Genomic DNA, 25,195 nt, shown 5'->3' on the forward strand with positions numbered 1-25,195 from the left:
ATTTTCATGCTTTAGTGGCGCGAAACCGTCCAGTCTCCGGATCGCCAATAACACCACGCAAATTAGCGCATAGGAAACAGAAGAGGTCCCGAGGTGGACCCGCGAAGCGCCGACGAATAAATCTCGTTTTTACCACATCTTGAATAAAATTTGCTCGAATTTGACGTAAAAAATTGAATATGCGCATATGAATTCCCTTTACGTCCGGCACGTCACTTGCACCCACGCAGCGCCGACTGCGATGCGTTCTTATGAATCTCGGCGAAATTTATGACCCTTCCGGTCAGGAAAAATCGGAGTGAGTGTGGCGAATTTGTACATACAACTTGTAGCGAGTCTCCTCTTCTGCACCCAGCGGACATACACTATTTGTTTATTTCTCCTCGTCGAAGATTAAATAAATCGTAAACATGAGAAAACAAATTGAGTCTCAGACGTTCCAGCGCGAATTGCGCCTTAAAACGTCGCCTCGCGTAAAAAAGCACTAAACGATTGTTTATTCAAACCTTGACTTCCTACACAGCGCGAGTTCGGCAAAGTTCAAGACCTTTTTGCGCCGAGCAATCAGCTTATGCAATAAGTGGAAACAATGGCTTGTATTAGTGAAATGGGTCGAAAAATGAAGACGCCATTATCGATGCATGACGTAACGGGGGCAGGCAGGCGGAAAAGTCGTCTGGTGTACAGTGGGTTCGCGAAAACGCGGAGATAATGGGGTTGGGGTTGTTCGAACGGTTCGGGAACAACCATTACAGCATAATTTAATACAATGCCATTGAAGCCGAGCCCAAAATAAACATTACTAGCGATACGTGCTGAATAACTGATATAATTATTATCTGGATCAGATTAGAATCGTTGCATTTATCGGGGGGCCCAATTTGCTGTGAATAGAATAACAAATTACTTAATTTAACAGCGGTTGTAAATACTTGCGGATTTTATTGCTTTGCGAAGCTCGTAAAATTGGGATTGCTTTGCTAATTTAATCATTAGCCAGGAAAACACTAAGCAGGCGAGGAGGTTTTCACTTTTTTCTTTTTATTTATGATGTTCAGTAATTAACTGATATTTACGATACGAGCAGTGTCTAAAACTGGGCCATATTTCCCCAATTTTCTTACACTAATTTTTCAGTTAAAAGCAACTTGTAGCGAGTAGCCTCTTCATCACGAAACGGACGTGCATTTATACTGGAATTTGTTTAAAAATTAACAAAATATTCTTAAAGTTTTAGATCTATCCAATAAAACAACAATGTAGCAACTCGTAGCGAGTATCCTCTTCTTCCCCAAACAGACATATGGTTCCATTATTAAACTTTTTTCTCTTTAATGGACAGTTTTTCCAACAGCGATTATATACTTAAAATAAAGAATAAATAAATGTATTGTTCCGAGCCTACAAGAAAACAAAATACATAATTTACCATTTATTTATGGGATACTGGAAAGTACGAAGGAAAAATTTCGTTCACTTTGTCCTCGTACTCTTGAAGTTTGCCCTTTAATAGTTTGGTACATTTCCTCCTTGTGTTTTAAATTAGTTTGGTACATTTCGTCCCTGTGTTTTAATTTGGTTTGGCAAAAGCTCTCCAAAGGGGTTTTTGCGTGGTTTATTCTGACCGACTTCTACTGTCACACTTGATATTGTGACAAAATATAAGCCCGCCCACCCACCCTATCTCGATTGTTATGATTTTTTTATTGGCCGTGAACCAAGGGGGCGGGGCTTAACTGCAAAATACATAAATCTTTACAAGAAATTAAAAACATTTTTTTGAGTATCGTGTTGTTCAAAAAATACTAAGTACAGTAAGAAAAAAAAAGGCACAATAATGGTAACGTTTTTAGGAAAGTATCGATTTTGCAATTAAACTACGCCCCCTTGGCTCACGACGAATAAAAAAACATCAGAATTGAGACAGGGTGGGTGGGTGGGGCTTATATTTTGCCTTTTTTTTTTTCTTAATATACATAGTCATCTTTTCACAACAAGATATTTAAAACATGATTAAAATGGTACATTTTGACTTTTTGTTTTAATATGTGTAGACTTCTTTTCACAACATGAAACTTAAAATATGTTTAAAATGAAAAATTTGTATAAAGAAATATCGATATTGCAAATAGGCTCCGCCCCATTATTGCAAAATCTATATTTCCTTGCAAAAATGTATAATTTTGACCATGTTTTAAGTTTCTGGTTGCAGAAATAAGTCTGCATATATTAAGAAAAAAAAAGGTAAAATATAAGCCCCGCCCACCCACCCTATCTCAATTCTGATGATTTTTTTTATTCGTTGTTAAGCCGAGGGGCGGAGCTTAATTGTAAAATCTTTATTTTAAAAAAGGCAAAATATAAGCCCCACCCACCCACCCTGTGGGCGGAGTTTAATTGCAAAATCGATACTTTCCTAAAAACGTTACCATTTTAAACATGTTTTACTTTTCTAAAAATAAAAAAAATCATCAAAATTGAGGGGGGTGGGCGGGTGGGGTTCATATTTTATCTTTTTTTCTTAATGTATCTAGTATTCTTTGAATAACACGATACTCAAAAACATGTTTTTCATTTCTTTTTAAGAAATAAGTGTTTTGCAGTTAAGCTCCACCTCTTTAGTTCACGGCGAATAAAAAAATCATCACAATCGAAATAGGGTGGGTGGGCGGGCTTACATTTTGTCTTTTTGTTTTAATATGTGTAGACATCTTCTCACAACACGAAACTTAAAACATGTTTAAAATGGACAATTTGTATAAGGAAATATCGATTTTGCAATTAGGCTCCGCCCTATAATTGCAAAATCCATCTTTTCTTGCAAAAATGTACCATTTTAATAATGTTTTGAGTATCTTGTTATGAAAAGATGGCTATGTATATTAAGATAAAAAAAGGCAAAGATAAGCCCCACCTACCCCCAAAATTCTGATGTTTTTTTTATTCGTCGTAAGCCGAGGGGCGGAGCTTAATTGTAATGTCAGTTGCTTTTTTACAAACATCTCCAACTTGAAGTAATGGGACATACTCCTGTACATTTAATTTTAATTATAATAATTGCAATTCTTGGCCAAAATATGTCACAAAATTTGTTGCTTGTCAATCGTTCTTTCCAGTTAAACGAATTTCAACAATTTTGATATCTACATGTTATTTATAAATTGACACATACAATGTTATCTAGAATTTCGGTATTTCTATTCGTTTTCAAGTTATAAGCTCTGGAATTTTATCCGAAACACTTGTATTTGAGAAAACTGATAAAAGAAACAAGCATTGATAAGGATCGAAACGGTATGAAATCAGTCTAATTAAAAAATAAAAGCTCCCCCCTCGTGGGGGCTACTAAATTCCTTGGTCTTAAGATAAGTATACACAATACTTACAACAAAAAATCAATACAATACAATCATTCAACTAATCACTGATCAGTAATTACTAAAAATAGGTATGAGACATTCAGGAATTTCAACGCTTTTTTACATAGATAAATAAAATGTTTGATACTGCAAGTGGAGCAATATTATTATAACTTCTATACATATTACACAGGGTGTCTCATTTAATTGATACAACCCCTGTAACTTTTTTATTCTTAAAGATACTCCTGTAGTTTTTTTATGAACATTTGTATCATTTTAAAGAGCACCGAGGTGGCTCTAAAACCGGAAACCGAGTCTCCAGATCATCTGGTTTTTTACAAATATGTTCAATTTGAAGTTATGGAACATTTAATTTTAACCACATTAGTTCTTTTCAGTTAAACGAATTTCAACAATTTTGAGATGAAGTTAAGTATGGATTTTGAAGAACATCTACATGTTATTTATAAATTCACACATGCAATGTTATCATTTCACTTTAGAATTAAGCAAGAAAGAGCAAATCACATTTTTTTCTAGAACGGATAATGACCTATAGCTTCACCAAAATGTGAGAAAGAATGTCTTTACTATTTTTTCCAGACTTCAGTTGATTGCTAAGAACGTACTAGAGAACTAATCCGCCATTTTCGATACACCCGGTATATTCACAGAAACCTGGAGCTGCCGACAAGATAACGATTCTCATGTGATCCAGACAATAATAATCTATCAATTATTCAGCACGTATTGTTTGAATATAAGAATTTAAATGACTTTTTTATTTAAATAAACTAGTATTTCAATCATCTTCATTTTTTTCATATTCATAAAATTTATTTATTTTTTATCGACTGAAAATGAAATAATCACGTAAATATAGGTTCGCAGCCATATACTAAATTAACGGTCTCCATTCAAGCTAAAAACAATTGCGTTTCTAAAATTTCATCATTTCTATCCGCTTTCAAGTTATAAGCTCTGGAATTTTATCCGAGACACCTACATTCTCGAGAAATGATAAAAGAAACAAAAATCGATAATAATGTCACACATCAATGTAAAAATCATCAAAACACTAGTTGAAATTATCTAAGAAATACCGAACTCAGTAAAGGAGAATGTGTTGGATAGAATAAATGAGAATTGCGAACAATGTACTTAACAACTTGTGGCGAGTATCTTCTTCTTCATCAAACAGACACACCATTACATTACCAAACTGTATTTTGACGGCAGTTTTTTCAGCAATGGCACAATGGAAATAAGAGGTAAATATATGTACAAGAAAACAAAATAATTTATTATTTTATATTGGCATAGTAGAAAAATGCTAAAACAATAATTAGGAGTGTTTGTTTTTGCCCCCTTGATTAATTTGGTACAATTTGTATGCACCGAACACACCGACCGCAAGTACAATCGCAGTGGCGAATCCAAAACCCAGGAAATATGCTACTCCTCCAGTAGCAGCGAATGTCGCTGTATACTCCCCAGCTTTTAGCACAACGTTTAAAGAGTCACTAGTCATCTTAGTACTCTACAATAAGAAAAATAAAATTTGGTGTTTTATGTACTACTTGTTTGTTACTTACCTACTTGTAAAAATTGGATCAGTTTCACGTGAATTCAAGCAATCCTAATACTTAGAAAATTACGTTTACTATGATAACAAGCTTGTTACTAAAAAAACTATACTGATAAAAAATGGGAAGCACCGAAACTTTCTTACGCAATTTTGCGCACCAAATCATTATCGTATCTTGATTAAACAATTAGTGATCATGACAGTGCTCATGCTCACTCCTCCACTTGTTATCATTTTCCATACTCTTCAAAGCCGTCTCGAAGTCGTCAAACTCCACCCCCCTCAAACTCCCCAAAAACTCCTCCAACCCCTCCTCGTCCCCCTTTTCCACAAACCTCAAAACCGTCCCCTCAGCTTCCCTCATAGGTGCCGAAACCCCCCTCCGACACAACTCCTTCAAATCGCTCCCAGACGACCCATCCGTCCTTTCCGCCAACTTATCCAAATCCACGTCCACTAACACCTCCCCATCCAGAAACAGCTCCAAAATCGCCTTCCTCTTGGCAAAATCGGGCTTCGATACTTCCAGCTTGGTGGGCATCCGACGCAAAATGGCCTCGTCTACGTCAAACGGCCTATTGGTAGCCCCCATGACTATAACCCCCCCGTCTTCCTCCGAAAGCAGCCCGTCCCACAACATCATGAATTGCGCCTTCACCATAGCTGTAACCTCGTGATCCGACGTCCCCCTAGCCCTCAAGAACGTGTCGATTTCATCAATGAAAATAATACAGGGTTGGATCTTCTGCGCGAGGGTGAACACAGCAAGGGCGAACTTCTGGGATTCCCCGTACCACTTGTCGGTGAGAGTGGGGATTTCCAAGTTGAGGAATCTGGAGTTAACACGTTGTAGAGCTCGATGGTGAGCTAGGACGGGTTTACCTGGCGTTGGCTTCCTTGGCGGTGGCTTTAGCCAGGAGGGTTTTGCCGCAACCTGGAGGACCGTACAAGAGAACCCCTTTGGGAGGGGCAAAGTGGCGCGACTTGTTCTTGAGGAAGCGGTAGGTCAATAGAGGGAAAATGATGTTGCTTTTGATGGTGGCGACGGTGGCGTCGAGACCGGCGACGTCCTTGAAGGTGACGTGAATGTCAGATGGTTTGACGAGTTGGGACGCTATGGAAAGCTCGTAGTCGTTCAGGGTCGGGATCACACTTTGGAGACCCAAAGAGGTTAAAAGAGCCTTCGCCTAGAATTCGGTTTTTAATCGGGAAACTAGACCCGGAGGAAATTACAAATTACCTTGTTTTTTTGCTTGTTTTTCGCGCCAAAGAACTTGATTTTGATACCCAAACCCACGAGGATCAGGATGCCTACAGCGAAGCCATGGGTCATGCCCAATTTTACGTTATCTACTATAACTTGGTAATAATCCGCCGCAGCTACGGAACTTTGGTCTTTTAAGTCTGCCATGTTGGGTTCGACTGGTCTCAGGACGTGTCAATGCTTATCAGTGTTTGTTTCCATTATCAGTTATCTATGAGATTTACTAACGATTTCGAAGAAATAAGACGCTAAAGCCCACGAAAATGTTTAAAAGTGAAAAAATCCGACTTTAAATAAGTAACACGTAGGTCTGTTTTATGAAGACGAGGGAACTCGCTACAAATTGTCTAGAATCTTGCAACAATTAATTTTTGAGGTTAAGAGCGTTGTTAATGTTCGAGGGTTGGTGGAACACTCGCCCACAGAATCGCACTTTTGGGATGAATTCAAACGTATGCATGTGTAAAAGAGACACAACTATGTACGTTTGGTGAAGACGAGGGGAATCGCTACAAGTTGTTGCGCCATTATAGGTCCTCAGTTCCTACGTTTTAGTTTTTCAATTGCATGTTTCGTTAGACTGATTTCAAACCATTTTGATCCTTATCAGTGTTTGTTGTGTATATATACGCACGAATTACTGACGATTTTTCACTGAGTACTTTTTTAAATTTATATAATAATATCATTAATAGTAATAATAATGTTTGGAAATGTTTACAAAGTTTGCACTGAAATAACTTACGCAATAGTAGAACAGTACATGAATATTTTGATTTGTCGCAAAACTTAAAAAAGATAAGATTTATTCATATTTATCAGGATTTGCAAGTTCGTGGATGTCGAAAATTTATGACCTATATACACTGATGCGATTTAGAATTGGTATAATGATAAGAATGACATTGCATGTCAAAATGCAAATAAATGTAGGTCCCGTTCGTAAACATGAGGGGACTCGCTACATGTTTCTACATTTATAACTCCACAAAAAATAGGTAACCGGAACGCATAAACTTGCATATTCGTGTTCTACGATCATCGAACACCCAAATCACACGTTTCATTACAAACGCACGAAATTCGTGAAAATTATGCAACCAAGATTTCACACACGATTTGAAAATTTCAAAACCCTTTGTCCCCCATTTCATTCTCAATTCAACGCCGCCTCCTCCACCACAAAGAAAGACACCAATTACGTCCCCATCACCTCCTCACTCCCCACCATTCAACAATAATTATTAATTAATTTCGTAATTAACTCGGCTCCCGGTAAAACGCCCAATCGATACCCCCCAAGCACCCCTGCCCATCGCCACCCATGGAGGGCAACCTGTGCGATCATTACATCACGTCGCCGACCACGTGAAAAACACCTCCGGCCTTGATTTACATAGACAAAGTTTACCTTGTGCTGCAGTTCAAGTTCGAGCGAACACCTGCCAACACTGGAAACACGCGGTGGATCGACGTCGCCACGAAACCGACCAGTCACATGACGGCGCCGCGTTGTCCTTCGTCCTGGAGGAATCGGCGTCGAGACGCTGCGGCATCCGCGTCGCTACTGCGATTTCGCCGGCCAGGACTCGGAGTCGCGAGTGGAGCTTGCGCGAATTGTGCTGCAGGAAGCGTGCGAAATGTGCCGCCGGGGATGGGGAGGGGGCAGGGGCCCGGGGGCCGTTTTCGAATTTCGAAGAAAAGGAGATGGATCCGGCTCGAAGGAGCAGGAGGGGTGTAGGGTTTGGGGTTGGTGCCATTTTTGAACTGGGTTCAAAAGTTAAGTAGGAACTTGATTTTGAGTTAGATGATATATGTATATATAACAACGATTCCCCTCTTCTGCACCCATTATAGAGTCAGATTTTTAAAGAATAGTTGAAGTAATTTCGAGAACAACAACGCCTTGAATGTAAGACTTTGACACTGAATTTTAAGTGTGTTATTAACATTTAAAAAAGATGTTGATGAGTTGTTTTTTGTTGCATTTTGGTAAAAACTTCGCGCCCGAGGCGTAGTCGAGTGTGTTACGACTTGTGTTCATGAATCATTTGTACGATTCGTTGGCCTTTCATACTTTTCCACTGACACCTTTATAACTTAATAAAGTATAAAAATAAGAATTGATGTTTGCTTGTACATTTGCACCTGCAACGAGTCCCCTCTTCTGCCTCTCCCGGACTTTTGTGTCGGCTCCTCAGTCGATGAAATCAATTATTACGACCCGAAAAGTAATTAATAATAACGAAGCGATAATTACAGATAACGCCGAAATATCTCGACTACATTGTGCTGCATTAACAAGATAACTTCCTAAGTGATCCTTCAAACAAACTACCGTTAGTTATGTAAATCCCCGAGGAAATTCCCCGAAGCCCTCCCGAAACACACCTAATCGCTCGAACTTGCACTCATTGTAATTTCACAATTATAAACAAACAATCGCTCAAACTTACGCATTTCATGGCATGTAATTGGAAAACTACCCACACAGCCTACTCTTCTAAAAATACCGTCTCTGCTCATAGCTCACTTATCAGCCTAGCTCGAAACGTGCGAAATTAATAAGAAAATTTCGCTTTCTCGCCGACTTTTTAAAAAGTTTCCCCAAAGCCATTTCCGCCGCCTTTGACTCGACTTTAATAAGCGAAATTTTCATTTTCGCCGAAAAGTGTAATTAATTTTTAAATTTTGCCTATTTAAGTGCGATTTCGGCGCGCTTTGATACTCTGATCAAGCGTCGTCTGGGAAACTGTCTTCGATCGTTTCCCCATGACTGGTTGTACTTCTTGCGGAGAGATGATTCAAAGCCGACGCGAATTCGCCGGTTTATTATGAAAATAAGCTCGTTTAAGCTCCAGGTTTGCGCTCCGACGGGAAAGTTGTAATTATTAATTCGCTGCATTGTTTTTACTGTTAATTAAAGAAAATTTCCAGCTTGGAGTTCGCTACCTGCCGGTGCGATTCGGGGAGAATGTCCATTTTAATGAGTTTTCGACATTACGCACGTCACAAAGAATGATGGGCGTCACGTGACCCGCAAAACACTTGTACAGCAGCCGATCCATCACCGTTGTGATGGAAATTTAGAGAAATGCAGCTTTCTGAATTTATTCCGGGATTTCTCCCCCGAAATAAAATATTTCGACGATAACCATTTCCATAATTGCGATTCGGGCTAGGTTATTGATTTTGTAATAAGTTTTTTATTTTATAAACGGCGATCTCCAAGATCGATGTTCCATGTTTTACCTAATTGCAGCCGGAATCCGATATCCTGCTCGTAATTTACCTTTTTCGTGCCCGCTTTGAAGTAAAAATTTATCGAGACGTCTGCCGGCTGAAACTATCAAAGCGAAGATTTAAAGCAGCCGAACTGAGCAGATACTATGCATATAAAGTTGTGTGTTCTGCCGAAATATGTATAGAGCAATTTAGAAGCTGTTCCGGTGGCCGCATTTTTCTTTTACTTTGCTGAATATCAAGCTGATGTTTTAATAATAAGCCCGACAGACTCCATCTTCCCCGAAAAACATCCAAACCCAAAAATCTACACACCTTGGAACGCCTATAAATAACTAATCACGAATAGAGTTCTCGACGCAGATGCTGGTCTCTGAAACAACTCACTTTACATCGAAAATTATTATTCTTCGATTTTCGTGGAAGCGCGGGTCATAACCGTAGTACGAAGTACTTAAATAAAATAAGTTCGTCGCCGGCGTCTCCGGTTTAATCTCCATTGTGTAGTTATCATGGCGTAATTAAATTACGCGGAAGGAAACATGTCATATCTATAATGAATCTTGTTGAGGTAAACTTTTTATGGGATATTAAACTATGGTCTAACGGCGGAAGAGCACCTTGTGCACGAAGTGGTATTCGTATGAACAGCAGATATAATTTTATTTAGTACGTCGGGTTTTATGTAATGATTTATGTTTGTAGTTTGTTGAATACGGAGTCGACATTAAACTTTAACATAATCGCGTACAACACGGCGGTGGAAATTTGGTTTATCTTCGAAGCGTTGTGGACGGGAGGGATGGGGGAGGTGAATGGATCCAGATTAGTTATTTTTACTTTCTGAACTTACCCTAACGTTATCTCAAAATTTACATTAGTAAATATGATATCAATTTTATAAAATAGGATACTCTTGCACATGTGGTTTATGAATCCGTGCTGAGTTTTTGTTACCCTAGATATCCAAATTTTTATGAAAACATTTGTTCGATCATGGCCTTCCCAAAAAATTATCTTATCATCTTACAATTCTGCCGAATAAATTTTATAAAATAACATGATCCTGCATGTGTGAAGAGTTTGGGTGTTTTCAGAAGTCCGCGAATTTTCTTATCTTTTATCAGATTAGATTTTGTTAGGAGTTTTCTTATCATAGTGAAAGTAACTTTTCATGTACCACAATCGATTGAATTTACCTGAAATTGTTCTCGATTTCTATACCCAAGTAAGTAATAAAGAAGTAATAAACAAGTAGCAAGCAAAGCATCGAGTACCATTTTTGTTATTGTAGAGTATTAAGATGGATAGTACGACTTTAAGTATTGGGATACGAGCTGGGCAGTATGTAGTACAAGTGGCGGCTACTGGAGGTGTGGCATATGTATTGGCTGGTACAATAACAGTTGGGATCATCTGTGGGATTTGTTATGTTGGCTATAAATATGTGCATCAAAAGAACGAAGCCCATAAGAATAAATAAATTGTTTTATGTATTTTTTCCTAGGCCAATAAAAAAATGGTAAATTATTTTGTTGTTTTTTCACTTCTTGAGTATGAGCTCGACGTTTCATGACCCCTAGAATACGAAAAAATAGGTCCCAATTTCCGTCTGTCGGTTCGTTTGTCTGAAAATTACACACTCCACGTGTGCTTTATGAATCCGTGTTGAGTTTTCGCCCTAGACATCCAGATTTTTAAGAAACAAAAAAAGAGTGCGCACGGATGGAATTTTAACTCTGCGTTGTCAATTTATATAAATTAAACTCGTATACGCAGCGAAGTCATTAATTTTCTCTTAAGAAATAAAAAAACAGAGGAAATTAATCATTTTGTCCCATTGGTAAAATTTTACAAAATACCTTTTTTCTTCTACAGCACACGTTCCTCACCTTCAATGCTTCTTTTGCCACAAAAAAATTGTTAAATTTCCCATTCGTACACTCTTTAATGAGAAGCTGTTACCAACATAACCTAACTTTTTTTCTGACACAAGGAAGCATTTGCGCAACTTTCGAAGCTAAGGAACGTGATCAGGGGGTGATGTAGAAGAGTTTTGCGCAAACAGTTTGTGCGAAATCGAGAAGTGCCTTTTGTAAAATTTCACCATCACTGTTATTTTTTTAACTATTCCTGTACTTACTGTAATAAATGCATACATACATATGCAATTAACATGATTGTTCTTTTATAATTTGAAACCATCGCATCATGTTTAATTGAAGTTATCTCAGAGTTCGCGTTTTTCGCGTGGCCACTAATTCTTTTTTTTTAGTGAAACATTGCCGACGTATCCCAACTATCTTTTTTTTAAAGAATGTGAAACCTTTTCGTGGTCTCTAATTATTTTTTTTCAGTGTGAAACATTCTCATAGTATCCCAAATATCTTTTTTTAAAGAATGTGAAACCTTCTCGGTGGCCCAATTGTTATTTGTTAAAGAAGATGAAACCTTCTCGGCGGCCCCAACTGTCTTTTTTTTAAGAATGAAACCTTCTCGGGGGTCCCAACTATCTTTTTCTTTTAAAGAAAGTGAAACCTTCTCGACGGGGCCAACTGTGTTTTTTTGGAGAATGTGAAACCTTCTCGGGGCCCCAACTGTTATTTTTTAAAAAATGTGAAATCTGCATGGAGGCCCCAATTGTTGTTTTTGTTTCAAATAAGATGAAACTTTCTCGAGAGTAGGTCATTTGCCAAAATCAGTCTTTTCTTGACAAGTATTAGCCCCACCCACCCGCCCATTATTTCCTTAGAAGGTATGGTATTTGACAAAATTAGTCTTATTTTGACAAGTATTAGCTCCACCCACCCACTCTTTATTTTCTTAGAGAGTAGGTCATTTGCCAAAATCAGTCTTATCTTGACAAGTATTAGAATTATAGAACGAAAATTGCAAAATCAAATTTTATAAGTATTTTAAAACGGCAAGATTTGTCGAACTACATTTCAAGAACGAAGGAAGTTCTGTTTTTAAAGAATTTGGAACCTTCTTACTACATATTATTTTTTAAAGAAGTTTTTTATTTACATTTCATCGACAGCAGTCTTGATGATGTAAAACATTAATTAACATCACTTAAATCTAGTTTTAATCCTGGTCCAGATGATGTTCCTTCTTTTTTTTTAGACAATGTGCTTCCAATCTAGGCTGCCCAATCTGGATCCTATATACTAAATCTTTAACTTCTGGTACTTGCCCTGACATCTGGAAACTTTCTTATGTCATACCTTTGCATAAATCAAGCGACAAAGCAAAGATTACAAATTATCGTCCTATTTCAATTATAGCAACCATCTACAACGAATTTATTATAGACGCATTAGACGAAGGTTCCCAAGTCGATGCGATATATCTTAATTTTTGTAAAGCTTTCGCTTAACCCAATCATACCCTTCTTTAAAAAAAATAAATTACGTATGTACGGTGTATACGGCCCTCTTCATAGTTGGATAGCCTCGTACCTATCAAATCCTACCCAGAACATATCAGTCCAAAGTTTTCTATCTGATCCTATTTCTATTCCTTCTGAAGTTCCACAAGGTAGACATATTGCTCCCATTTTATTTTTACTATTTATCAACGATCTAGCCCTGTCACTCAACTCTGCAATCTGCCCTGACGATATTATCAAACTGGTGCAACAATAATGGTATGTTATTGAATAAATATAAATGTAAATAGATAACATTCTCCAAGAAAAAAAACATTATAAAATTTCTATATACCTTAGTATTAACAACCATTTCCTGGAAGGTTAGTGAAATCAGAGACCTAGGAGTCATCTGGGAATCGAGGCTCCCAACTGTCTTCTTTTCAAAGAATATGAAACCTTCTCGAAGCCCCCAACTGTCTTTTTTTGAAAAATGTGAAACCTTCTCGGAGGCCCCAATTGTTGTTTGTTAAAAAAGATGAAACCTTCTCGGGGGCTCCCAACTGACTTTTTTTAAAGAATGTGAAATTTTCTAGGAGGCCGCAATTGTTTTTGAAAGAAGATGAAATTTTCTCGTGGGCTCCCAACTGTCTTCTTTTCAAAGAATGTGAAACCTTCTCGAGGCCCCCAACTGTCTTTTTTTTTAGAATGTGAAACCTTCTCAGGGGTCCCAACAGTTTTTTTTTAAGAATGAAACCTTGTCGGGAGACCCAACATGTCCTTTTTCTAAAGAAGGTTAAACCTTCTCCAAGGTCCCAACTGTCTTTTTTTTAAGAAGGTGAAACCTCGGCGGAGCCAACTGTTGTTTTTTTAAGGAAGATGAAACCTTCTCCAAGGCATCAACTGTTAATAATAATAATAATAATAATAATAATAATTTTATTGCCCAACAGAAAATGTTTTCCATTTACAGGACAATGTATGAACACAAGAATCAAATGAGTAGCAGCAGAAAGTGCTTCACTAGTATCTATAGCATAAAGTAGAAGTTATTATATATATATATATATATACAACAAAAAAAAAAAAATGCATATATATTAACTATAATATAATATAACCAAGCTCAACTTAAGGAATGTCTAATTAGAAAATTTAGATACAAAAAATAAACAAAAAATTTAAAAAATCAAATCAAATCAAAATCCAAAACAAAATTTCAAGATTAATCGACTACAATAAATATATTATACTAATAGATTGACCATAGGTACAAATTAAAAAATAATTAAAAAATATCATTAAACTTATTCTTGACAGCAGTTTTTAAATCCTTAATGCTAGATTCCCAATGTTGTTTTTAAAAGAAATTAAAACCTTCTCGGATACCCCAACTGTTTTTTTTTAATGTGAAGCCTTCTCGGGCCTCCCAACTCTTTTTTTAAAGAATGTGAAACCTTGTCTGGGGTCCCAAATGTATTTTTTAGAGAATGTGAAATCTTCTCAGGGGCCCCAATAGCTTTTTTTTAAGAATTTGAAACCTTGTCGAAGGTTCCAACTGCCTTCTTTTAAACTTAAAGAATGTGCAACCTTCTCGGAGGCCCCAAATGTCTTTTTTTTTGAAGATTGTGAAACCTTCTCGGCGGTCCCAACTGTATTTCTTAAAGATAGTGAAACCTTCTCGGGGGCACCAACTATCTTTTCATAGAATGTGAAACCGTCCCGGGGCCCCCAACTACCCTTTTTTAAAGAATGTGAAACGTTCCACTAGGCTCCAACCGATTTCTTAAAAAAGGTGAAACGTTCTCAGGGCCTCACCTGTCTCTTTTTGAAGAATGTGAAGCCTTCTCGCCGGTCCCAATTGTTCTTTTTTTTTAAGAAGTAGGTAAACCTTCTCGGGGGTCCCAAATGTCTTTTTTTAAAGAAGGTGGAACCTTCTCGATGGACCCAAGTGGCTTTTTTGGAGAATGTGAAACCTTGTCAGGTTGTTTTTTTAAGAGTGAAATCTCGGGGGTCCCAACTGTCTTTTTTTAAAGCATGTGACAGCTTCTCGGTGGCCCCAACTGTCTTTTTTTTAAGAATGTGAAATCTCTTCGGGGGTCCCAACTGTATTTTTTTTTAATGTGAAACCTTATCGGGGGCCCCAATTGTCTTTTTTTGAAGAATGTGAAACCTTCTCAGGGGTCCCAATTGTTCTTTTTTTTAAGAATGAAACCTCGGACTTGAACTGTCTTTTTTTTAAAGAAAGCAGAACCTTCTCGGGGGTCCCAAATGTCTTTTTTTGAAAAATGTGAAACCTCAGGGCTGCCAACTGTTTAAGACACTCTTGCACATGTGGGTTATGAATCCGTGTTGTGTTTTTGTTACCCTAGATATTCAAATTTTTAGAAAAAAATTTATTCGTTCATGGCCGTTCCCAAAAAATTATCGTATCATCTTACAATTTTGCCGAATAAGTTTTATAAAATAACATGCTCCTCCACGTGTGAAGAGTTTGGGTGTTTTCGAAAGTTCGCGAGTTTTCTTATCTTTTATCAGATTAGATTTTGTTATAGAAACTTTCTTATCATAGTGGAAGGAATTTTTTTTGTACCACAATTGATTGAATTTGCGTAAAACTGTTGTCGACTTCAATACATAAGTAAGTAATAAGATTAAGCAAGTAATAAACAAGTAACAAGTAAAGAATCGCGTACTAATTTTGTTATTCTAGAGTATTAAGATGGACAGTCCGACTTTAAATTTGGTGATAACAATTGGGGGGTTTGTAATGACAATAGCGGGTGGTGGAGGTGTGGCAGTTCTATTGGGTGCTGGAGTAACAATTGCCATCATGTGTGCAATTGGTTATGTTGCCTATAATCATGTGCAACAAGAGAAAGAAGCGCATAAGAATAAATAAATTGTGTTACGTATTTTTTGCCAGGCCAATAAAAAAAATTGTAAATTATTTTGTTGTTTTTCCACTTCTTGAGCATGAGCTCGACGTTTCGTAACCCCTAGAATACGAAAAAATAGGTGCCAATTTCCGTCTGTCTGTCCCTTTGTCTGAAAATTACATACTCCACGTGTGCTTTCATAATCCGTGTTGAGTTTTCGCCCCAGACATCCAGATTTTTAGGAAACAAAAAAAGAGTGCATCGACCCAGGGACGCAAGGATGGAGTTTTAACTCTGCGTTGTCAATTTATATAAATTAAACACGTATACGCAGTGAAGCCATTAATTTTCTCTTAAGAAATAAAAACACTGAGGAGATTAATCATTTTGTCCCATTGGTAAAATTTTACAAAAGACCCTTCTTTCTTCCACAGCACGCGTTCCTCACCTTCAATGCTTCCTTTTGCCACAAAAAAATTGTTAAATTTCCCATTCGTACACTCTTTAATGAGAAGCTGTTACCAACATAACCTAACTTTTTTCCTGACACAAGGAAGTATTTGCGCAACTTTTGAAGGTAAGGAACGTGATCAGGGGCTGATGTAGAAGAGTTTTACGCAAACAGTTTGTGCGAAATCGAGAAGTGCCTTTTGTAAAATTTCACCATCACTGTTATTTTTTGAACTATTCCTGTACTTACTGTATATTGTTTGTTAAAATGTACGTAACTGTAATAAATGCATACATACATATGCAATTAACATGATTGTTCTTTTATAATTTGAAACTATCGCATCATGTTTAATTGAGGTTATTTCAGAGTTCGCGTTTTTCACGTGGCCACTAATTTTTTTTTTAGTGTGAAACATTGTCAAGGTATCCCAACTATCTTTTTTTAAAGAATGTGAAACCTTTTCGTGGCCTCTAATTATTTTTTTTTTTTCAGTATGAAACATTCTCATAGTATCCCAAATATCTTTTTTTAAAGAATGTGAAATCTTGTCTGGGGTACCAACTGTATTTTTTTGAAAGAATGTGAATCTTTGTCGAGAGTCCGAACTGTTTTTTTTTACGAATGAAACCTTCTCAGGGGTCCCAACCGTCTTTTTTTAAAGAAAGTGGAAGCTTCTCGGGGCCCCCAACTGTATTTTTTTGAACATTGTGAAGTCTCTTCGGGGGTTCCAATTGTTTTCTTTTTAAAGAATGTGAAACCTTCTCAGGGGTCCGAACTGTCTTTTTTAAATAAGGTGAAACCTTCTCAGGGGCTTCAACTGTCTTTTTTTAAAAACGTGAAACCTTCTCAGGGGTCCCAACTGTCTTTTTTTAAGAATGAAACCATCTCGGGGTCCCAACTGTCTTTTCAAAGAATGTGAAACTTTTGCGCGGCTCCCAGCAGTTATTTTTTAAAGAGTGTGAAATCTTCTTGGAGGTCCCGACTGTTGTTTTTTTCAAATAAGTTGAAACCTTTTCGGAGATCCCAACTGTTTTTTTGAAAAATGTGAAACCTTCTCGGTAACCCAACTCTTGTTTGTTAAAGAAGATGAAACCTTCTCGGGGGCCCCAACTGTCTTTTTTTTAGAATGTGAAATCTTCTCACGGGTCCCAATTGTTCTTTTTTTTAAGAATGAAACCTTCTCGGGGATCCCAACTATCTTTTTCTTTTAAAAAAAGTGAAACCTTCTCGACAGGGCCAACTGTGTTTTTTTGAAGAACGTGAAACCTTCTCGGGGGCCCCAACTGTTGTTTTTTAAAGAATGTGAAATCTGCTTGGAGGCCCCAATTGTTGTTTTTTCCAAATACGATGAAACCTTCTCGAAGGCCTCAACTGTTGTTTCTCAAAGAAGTTGAAACCTTCTCGGGAGCCCAACTCTTTTTTGTTAAAGAAGATGAAACCTTCCAGGGGCCCAAAGCGCATTTTTTTTAAGATTGTGAAACCTTCTCAGGGGTCCCAACTGTCTTTTTTTAAGAATGAAACCTTCTAGGGGGTTCCAACTATATATTTTTTTTTAAAGGTGAAACCTTCTCGACGGGGTCAACTGTCTTTTCTTTAAGAATGTGGCCACTAATTGTCTTTTTTTTAGTGTGAAACATTGTCGAGGTATCCCAACTATCTTTTTTTAAAGAATGTGAAACCTTTTCGTGGCCTCTATTTGTTTTTTTTTTTTTTTTTAGTGTGAAACATTCTCAGAGTATCCCAACTATCTTAATCTTGTCTGGGGTCCCAACTATATTTTTTTGAAAGAATGTGAAACTTTGTCGAGAGTCCCAACTGTTTTTTTTACGAATGAAACCTTCTCAGGGGTCCCAACCGTCTTTTTTTAAAAAAAGTGGAAGCTTCTCGGGGCCCCCAACTGTATTTTTTTGAACAGTGTGAAACCTCTTCGGGGATTCCAACTGTTTTCTTTTTAAAGAATGTGAAACCTTGTCTGGAGTCCCTACTGTATTTTTTTAGAGAAGGTGAAACCTTCTTGGAGGCCCCGACTGTTGTTTTCTTCAAATAAGTTGAAACCTTTTCGGAGGTCCCAACTGCTTTTTTGAAGAATGTGAAACCTTCTCGGTAACCCATCTCTTGTTTGTTAAAGAAGATGAAACCTTCTCGGGGGCCCCAACTGTCTTTTCTTTAAGAATGTGAAACCTTCTCACGGGTCCCAATTGTTCTTTTTTTAAGAATGAAACCTTCTCGGAGGTCCCAACTAATGTATTTTTTTTTTTAAGTGAAACCTTCTCGACGGGGCCAACTGTGTTTTTGTGAAGAATGTGAAACTTTCTCGGGGCCCCAACTGTTATTTTTTAAATAATGTGAAATCTGCATGGAGGCCCCAATTGTTGTTTTTTTTTTCAAATAACATGAAACCTTCTCGAAGGCCCCAACTTTTTTAAAAGATATTGAAACCTTCTCGGGCGCCCAACGCTTTCTTATTAAAGTAGATGAAACCTTCACGGGGTCCCAAGCTGCCTTTTGTTTTAAGAATGTGAAGCTTTCTCAAGGGTCCCAACTATCTTTTCTTTAAGAATGTGGCCACCAATTGTCTTTTTTTAGTGTGAAACATTGGTCCCAAATGTATTTTTTTAAGAAATTGAAACATTCTCGAAGGTCCCAACTATTTTTTTAAAGAATTTGGAACCTTCTCAGGGGATCGGGGCCCTCAACTGTCTTTTTTTAAAGAATGTGAAACCTTTTCGGGGGTCCAAACTGGTTTTTTTGGCCGCTAATTGTCTTTTTTTTTAGTGTGAAACATTCTCGGGCTATCGCAACTATCTTTTTTTAAAGAATGTGAAATCTTGTTTGTGAGGGTCCCAACTGTATTTTCTTTAAGAAAAACCGAAATCTTCTCAGGGGCCGTAACTGCTTTTCTTTTAAAGAATCTGAAACTTTGTCGTTGGTCCCAACTGCTTTTTTTACGAATGAAACCTTCTCTGGGGTCCCAACCGTCTTTTTTAAAGGAGGTGGAAGCTTCTCGGGGGCCCCAACTGTATTTTTTTTTTTGAAGATTGTAGAACCTCCTTGGGGTCCCACCTGTTGTCTGAGGTTCCAACCGTACTTTTCTAGAGAATGGGAAACGTACGCTTTTTTAAGGAATGTGAAACGTTCTAGGAGACTCCAACTGATTTTTTTATAAAAGTGAAACGTTCTCGGAGGCCTCAACTGTCTTTTTTGAAGAATGTGAAACCTTCTCACGGGTCCCAAATGTTCTTTTTTTATGAATTAAACCTTCTCGGGGGTCCCAAATGTCTTTTTTTAAAGAAGGTGGAACCTTCTCGGGGACCCCAAATGTTTTTTATGAAGAATGTGAACCCTTGTCAGAGGTCCCAACTGTTTTTTTGAACAGTGAAATCTCAGGAGTCCCAATTTTTTTTTTTGAAAAATGTGTAACCTTCTCAGGGATCCCAACTGTCTTTTTTTTTAAAGAATGTGAAAACGTCTCAAGGCCTCCAACTGTTTTTTTTTTTTTAAAGAATATGAAACCTTGTCGAGGCCCCTAACTGTCCTTTTTTTTTTAAATGTGGAACCTTCTCGGGGACCCCAAATGTTTTTTATGAAGAATGTGAAACCTAGTCAGAGGTCCCAACTGTTTTTTTGAAAAGTGAAATCTCGGGGGTCCCAACTGTCTTTTTCTAAAGAATGCGACAGCTTCTCGGTGGCCCCAATTGTCTTTCTTTTTAAGAATATGAAACCTCCTCAGGGCTCCCAATTGTATTTTTTTAATGTGAATCCTTCTCGGGGACCCCAGTTGTTTTTTTTTTTTTGAAAAATGTGTAACCTTCTCCGGGGTCCCAATTTTTTTTTTGAAAAATGTGTAACCTTCTCAGGGATTCCAACTGTCTCTTTTTTTAAAGAATGTGAAAACTTCTCAGGGCCCCCAACTGTTTTTTTTTTTTAAAGAATGTGAAACCTTGTCGAGGCCCCTAACTGTCCTTTTTTTTTTTAAATGGAACGTTCTCGGAGGCCCCAACTCAATCTTGTCGGGGACCTCAACTGTCTTTTTTTTTAAGAACGTGAGACCTTCCCACGTGCCCTAATTGTTGTTTTTTTTTTAAAAGAAGGTGAAACGTTGTCTGGGGTCCCAACTGTCTTTTTTTAAGAAGATGAAACTTCTTTTTCTCTTACACTGTTCTACATTGTTTTTACTGCATAGAGGTAATCACAAAAAAGTAAATGTTGCAAAATCATTGTTGGACTGTACTTCAGGGGCGAGGGAGCGACCAATTTTTATTAGTGTATTTATTGCAACAAAGTGTTCAGCATTTTGGTCCGTTTGTGCAGACGAGGGATTCGCCACTGTCGGAGTAAATTAAATCGAAACAGTTTTCACCGTTGGAATTTTTAAATGTACAAACTCGGCATCGACAACCGTGTTTGCGACGTCGAAGCAATAAACCGACACTCGTAAAATTAAGACAATTACAAAAACGACTCCGAGTTTCGTCTTATCTCCAGTAATAACAATTAAAGACAGATTTTACTAGCAATAAATCACTATCTCGCGACTTGACGATCTCAACCATTTTTCCTTTTTTCGTCGCAGTCCAGACAAACATCGTGACAAATTAGCGCCACCTGAGCAAATAAGTAATAACTAGTCCAGGTGCAACATCCTCCAGGTCAGAAATCAAAATTAAACCTCCTCATTATTCCAAAGTCTTGCTGGCACAATGACAAATAGCGTCCGTAGAGCGCAAACCTCGTGGTCTGAATCACCCAATATAGACCGAAAAGGCAATATTGCACGGACACAGTTCTTCATTAAGTCCTTTTTTATTAAAGCCTGGACGCAATAACTCGATATTGAGCGCTCCATTCTGCGTCGGGCAAAAAGTGTTTCGAGGACTTTGAGTCTTAGGCGGATTAAAATTTCCAAGTAGTCGGTGCGGCGGTTCGCTAAATAAATTTTCTACGAGCGGAAAAGCGCTTCCGACATGCACTTAGAAAAAACAACACTCATGACGTCTGCCAACTTTTCCACTCGATTATAACGATCACAACTTAAACTTTCGTCATTATTGGCAGCAACGAAACACACAAGACCAAAGTACCGAAGTTGGCGAAGTTGCCGGAAAAACACGAAAACAATGATAGATTGCCTGCGTCAGCTTGACGGGCTACAACGTGTAATTCTTCGACGATTTCATCGCTCTTTATAATACGTGAATTTCATTTGATGGCGGGAATTGACGTAGGTAATTGTGCTGAATTGCGCTACCTGGATTAATGTAATTGCGCTAATGCACTTATTTCATGCAGCTGGAATGTGGACGCTAACTAGATGTTAAAGTGCGAGCGTCAAGGACGGCGGGTCTGACCGGATGTTACGATCGTGGTGGGTAAAAATTGAGCGAAGTCCTCGACTTTGGAACTTCCCCGAAACGACCGCGTTTCACACACACTGCAAACATTTGAAACAAATTTGAGGGACTTTGGTTTTTGGAAAAAGTGTTTGAGGCAATCTTCCAAACAATCTGTAATTTTATTGTGGAAAAAGGAGTCTGGTGGTGTTTTGTTTTCGAAAAATCTTGGAATAATCTTGGCGGTTATTTATTTTTTTAAGAATAGGGAAGAATCCTGTTCATTCCCTGTATTTTGTTTCCGAAAAAGTTTTAAAAAATCTTGGTTGTTTTATTCTCGAAAAAGTTTAAAAGTGCCTTGACGGTCCACGGTGTTCTTATTTTTTAGAGAAGTTGAAAGAATCTTGGAGGCTCCTAGTAAGTTAACGGTCTTTAAAAAGTTTAAAAGAATCTAACAACCCATGGTGTTTTCTATTTTTTGAAGAAGGTCAAAGAATTTTGGGATTCCTGGTGTTTTATTTATTTTTTTGTTAATATTTGAAAGAATTTTGACACTCTGGTGTTTTGTTTTCGAAGAAGTTTGAAAAAATCGTAAATGATTAAAAATGGGTCGAAATTTGAAGAAAGAGGGAAATTTCGACTTTTGAAAAATCCATAAAAAGTTCTATGATATGTATAAGGTCTCACCGTGTTGATTCCAAAAATATGGCATGTTTACCATGTCATGGAACAACATTTTCGAAATACTCGATTTTAAAGTCACATTTTTTAAAAATTACAAAAATTGGGGTCCAAATCTTCAAGAAAATGTCTTTAGTTATTAAGTTTCGAGAGTGATCAAAAGTGGGTCAAACTTTGGAGAAATGTATTATTGGAATTAGTGTTGGAATAATTAAATTTTAATAATTACACTCAAAAAGGTGTCTTAAAATTCTCAAAAAATTCAGGGATGTAGACCTCGGCGTGCTGATTGCAGGAATATAACGTGTTTTTGTTCATCGAGCACTATTTTCGAAATATTCCATTTTAAAGTAAAATTTTGTTTAAATTCCAAAATTTTGATATTTCTACGGTTAATTCTGGAAAAACTGTTGGAGTTATCAAAGAATCGAGGTCGGAAGTAAGTTCTAGAGCTCGAAATCAACAAAAAAATGTATTTAATTAAGTTTCAAAAATGGTAAAAAATTGCTCGAAATTTGAAAAAAAACACTAAAAAAAATCCACAAAAAGTTCTAAAATACATATATAGATCTCGATGTGCTGATTCCAAAAATATAGCGTGTTTTTAAGTATCGCTACACATTTTCAAAATGTTCGGTTTTAAAGTCACATTTTAAAAAATTCGATATTTCAGCGGCCGATTCTGGAAAAACTGTTAAGAGTTTTCAAAGAAACGAGGCAGGAATTGAGTTCTAGGGCTCGAAATCTAGAAGAAAATGTCTAGAGTTAAGTTTCGGAAATGGTCAAAAATGGATCGAAATTTAAAGAAACGAAAAATTTCGATTTTGAAAAAGTTGTCTAAAAATCCACCAAAAATTCTGGGATATATGAATATTGACATAGTGATTCCAAAAATATAGCGTGTTTATGTCTATCGCGCAACATTTTCAAAATGTTCGAATTTGAATTAATTTTTTTTTTTGTTCCAAAAATTGTGTTATTTCAACTGCGGATTCTGGAAAAACGGTTGGAGTTTACAAAGAAATGAGGCCGGAAGTGAGTTCTATAGCTCCAAATCTACAATGAAATGTCTTTAGTTAAGTTTCCGAAGTAGTCAAAAATGTGTCGAAATTTGAGTATTAAAAACATTTGACTTTTGGAAAAGTTGTCTAAAAATCCACAAAAGTTCATATGATCTACAGATCTCGACGTACTAGTTCCAAAAATATAAGATAAGACAACGGTTAATTCTGGAAAAACTATGGGGTTATCAAAGAATCGAGGCCGGAATTAAGTTCTAGAGCTCGAAATCTACAAGAAAATGCATTTAGTTAAGTTTCTAAAATAGTCAAAAGTGAGTCGAAATTTGAAGAAGGAAGTATTGTAAAAATTTCACTTTTGAAAAGTCGACTAAAAATCCATAAACAATTCGGTTTTAAAGTCGAATTTTAAAAAATTCCAAAATTTCGATATTCCAACGCTCAATTCTGGAAAAACTTAGGCTCGAAATCTACAAGAAAATGTGTTAAGTTTCGAAAATAGTCAAAAATTAATCTGTTGCATTTATCAAAGAAACGAGGCCGGAAGTCAGTTCTAGGGCTCAATATCTACAAGAAAATGTATGTATTTAGTTAAATTTCGAAAATGGTGAAAAATGGGTCTAAATTTGAAGAAGGGGGCAGAATTGGAAAAATTTGACTTTTGTAAAAGTTGTCTAAAAATCCAGGAAAACTTCAGGGATATATAGAGCTCACCGTGCTGATTCCAAAAATATAACATCTTTATGTTCATCATGCAAAATTTCGGTTCTAAATTCAAATTCTTTTTAAATTCCAAAAATTGCGATATTCCAACGGCCGATTCTGGAAAAACGGATGGAATCATTAAAAAAAAAACGAGGCCGGAAGTTAAGTTCTAGGGCTCGAAATCTACAAGACAATGTCTTTAGTTAGATTCAAAAATGGTCAAAAATGGGTGGAAATTTGAAGAAAAGGGTAGGAGTATTAGAAAAATTTCAATTAAAAAAAATCCGCTAAAAATTCCAAAAAAAAAACATGGAAAAACTCCAAAAAAAATCAGAAATGTAGATTTCCACGTGTTGACTTCAGAAATAGCGTGTTTATGTTCATAGTCCAACATTTTCGAATTATATCCTAAAAATTCCAAAAATTTCTGTTTCAATTTTGAAAAAACTGTTACAGTTATCAGAGAAACGTGGTCGGAAGTGAACTCTAAGGCTCGAAATCTACAAAAAAATGTATCAGATAATTTTCCAAATCAGTCAAAAATATGTCGAAATTTGATGAAGGGAGTATTTAAACAAACAATTTGACTTTTGGAAAAGTTGTCTAAAATGCACAAAAAATTCAGGGATCTACAGATCTCGACGTACTAGTTCCAAAAATATAAGATAAGACTAATTTTGGCAAATAACATATCCTCTGAGAAAATAGGGGGCAAATCTAAAAAATATTAATTAAAAAGTCAAAAAATCGCAAAATCGGGAAATTGAACAGTCGAAAATTGAAAAATTTAAAGATCGAGAGAAAAATTGGAACATTGGAATATTACTAAAAATCGAAGAATTGAAAAACTGAAAAGCCGAAATATAAAAGAATTGAAAAATCCAGATATTGAAAAATTCCCAAAACTGAATGTTGAAAAATTGAGAAATTTGGAAAATCGAGAAATCAAAAAATCGCAAAATTGAAGAATCGAAAAACTGAAACACTGAAATCTCGAAAAATTGAAAAATCGAACAACTAACCATTGAAAAATTGGAAGATCTATCAATAGAAAAGCTGAAAAGCTGAAAAATTGAAAATCCTAGAAATCGGAAACTCAAAACATCGAAAAATTGAAAAATTGGAAAATTTAAAATTTATAAAAATCGATAAATCGCAAAATCTAAAAATTGGTCGCAAGTTGTTTTAACAGAACTTTCCTCCCTCTTGATATAGAATGAAACATAAAAAATAAACACCCTATCAGATTTAGGAATTCAACTCGTTAGCATGGAAATTTGCAATTTAACACTTTTTAAAT

At 36.7% G+C, this 25,195-nt stretch overlaps 2 protein-coding genes and 2 long non-coding RNA genes across 5 annotated transcripts in view; 2 read left to right on the top strand and 2 right to left on the bottom strand.

Annotated features, from left to right (window-relative positions):
- The window catches only part of LOC135125432 (chondroitin sulfate N-acetylgalactosaminyltransferase 1), a 173,690-nt gene extending 165,887 nt beyond the window's left edge, over positions 1-7,803 (bottom strand). Inside the window, exon 1 of the mRNA XM_064051053.1 lies at positions 7,626-7,803. The gene's annotated coding sequence lies outside the window, so the exon portion shown is untranslated. The remainder of the gene's footprint in view (positions 1-7,625) is intronic.
- LOC135125433 (outer mitochondrial transmembrane helix translocase-like) lies at positions 4,660-6,403 on the bottom strand. 2 transcript variants are annotated; one of them, XM_064051056.1, is made up of 4 exons: positions 6,191-6,403; positions 5,833-6,137; positions 4,962-5,783; positions 4,660-4,902 (listed from the first exon to the last, which is right to left on the bottom strand). In XM_064051056.1, the coding sequence occupies exons 1-3, from the start codon at positions 6,359-6,361 to the stop codon at positions 5,138-5,140; spliced, it is 1,122 nt and encodes a 373-aa protein (XP_063907126.1). In that variant the 5' UTR covers positions 6,362-6,403; the 3' UTR covers positions 4,660-4,902; positions 4,962-5,137. The 2 variants fall into 2 exon arrangements, with proteins under 2 accessions (XP_063907126.1, XP_063907125.1); XM_064051055.1 differs by having other exon boundaries at positions 4,958-5,783.
- Positions 7,804-10,570: 2,767 nt separating the features above from the next.
- LOC135124890 (uncharacterized) lies at positions 10,571-10,987 on the top strand. Its single transcript, XR_010279842.1, has 2 exons — positions 10,571-10,685; positions 10,752-10,987. It is a non-coding gene; the product is annotated as an uncharacterized LOC135124890 (long non-coding RNA).
- A 4,398-nt stretch (positions 10,988-15,385) lies between these two features.
- On the top strand, positions 15,386-15,777 carry LOC135124891 (uncharacterized). The gene is made up of 2 exons (XR_010279843.1): positions 15,386-15,468; positions 15,541-15,777. It is a non-coding gene; the product is annotated as an uncharacterized LOC135124891 (long non-coding RNA).
- The last annotated feature ends 9,418 nt before the right edge of the window (positions 15,778-25,195 follow it).

This window comes from Zophobas morio, unplaced genomic scaffold, assembly GCF_036711695.1.
Source record: "Zophobas morio isolate AGI-343-1 ecotype UQ-CSIRO unplaced genomic scaffold, CSIRO_AGI_Zmor_V1 ptg000008l, whole genome shotgun sequence".
NCBI lineage: Eukaryota > Metazoa > Arthropoda > Insecta > Coleoptera > Tenebrionidae > Zophobas > Zophobas morio.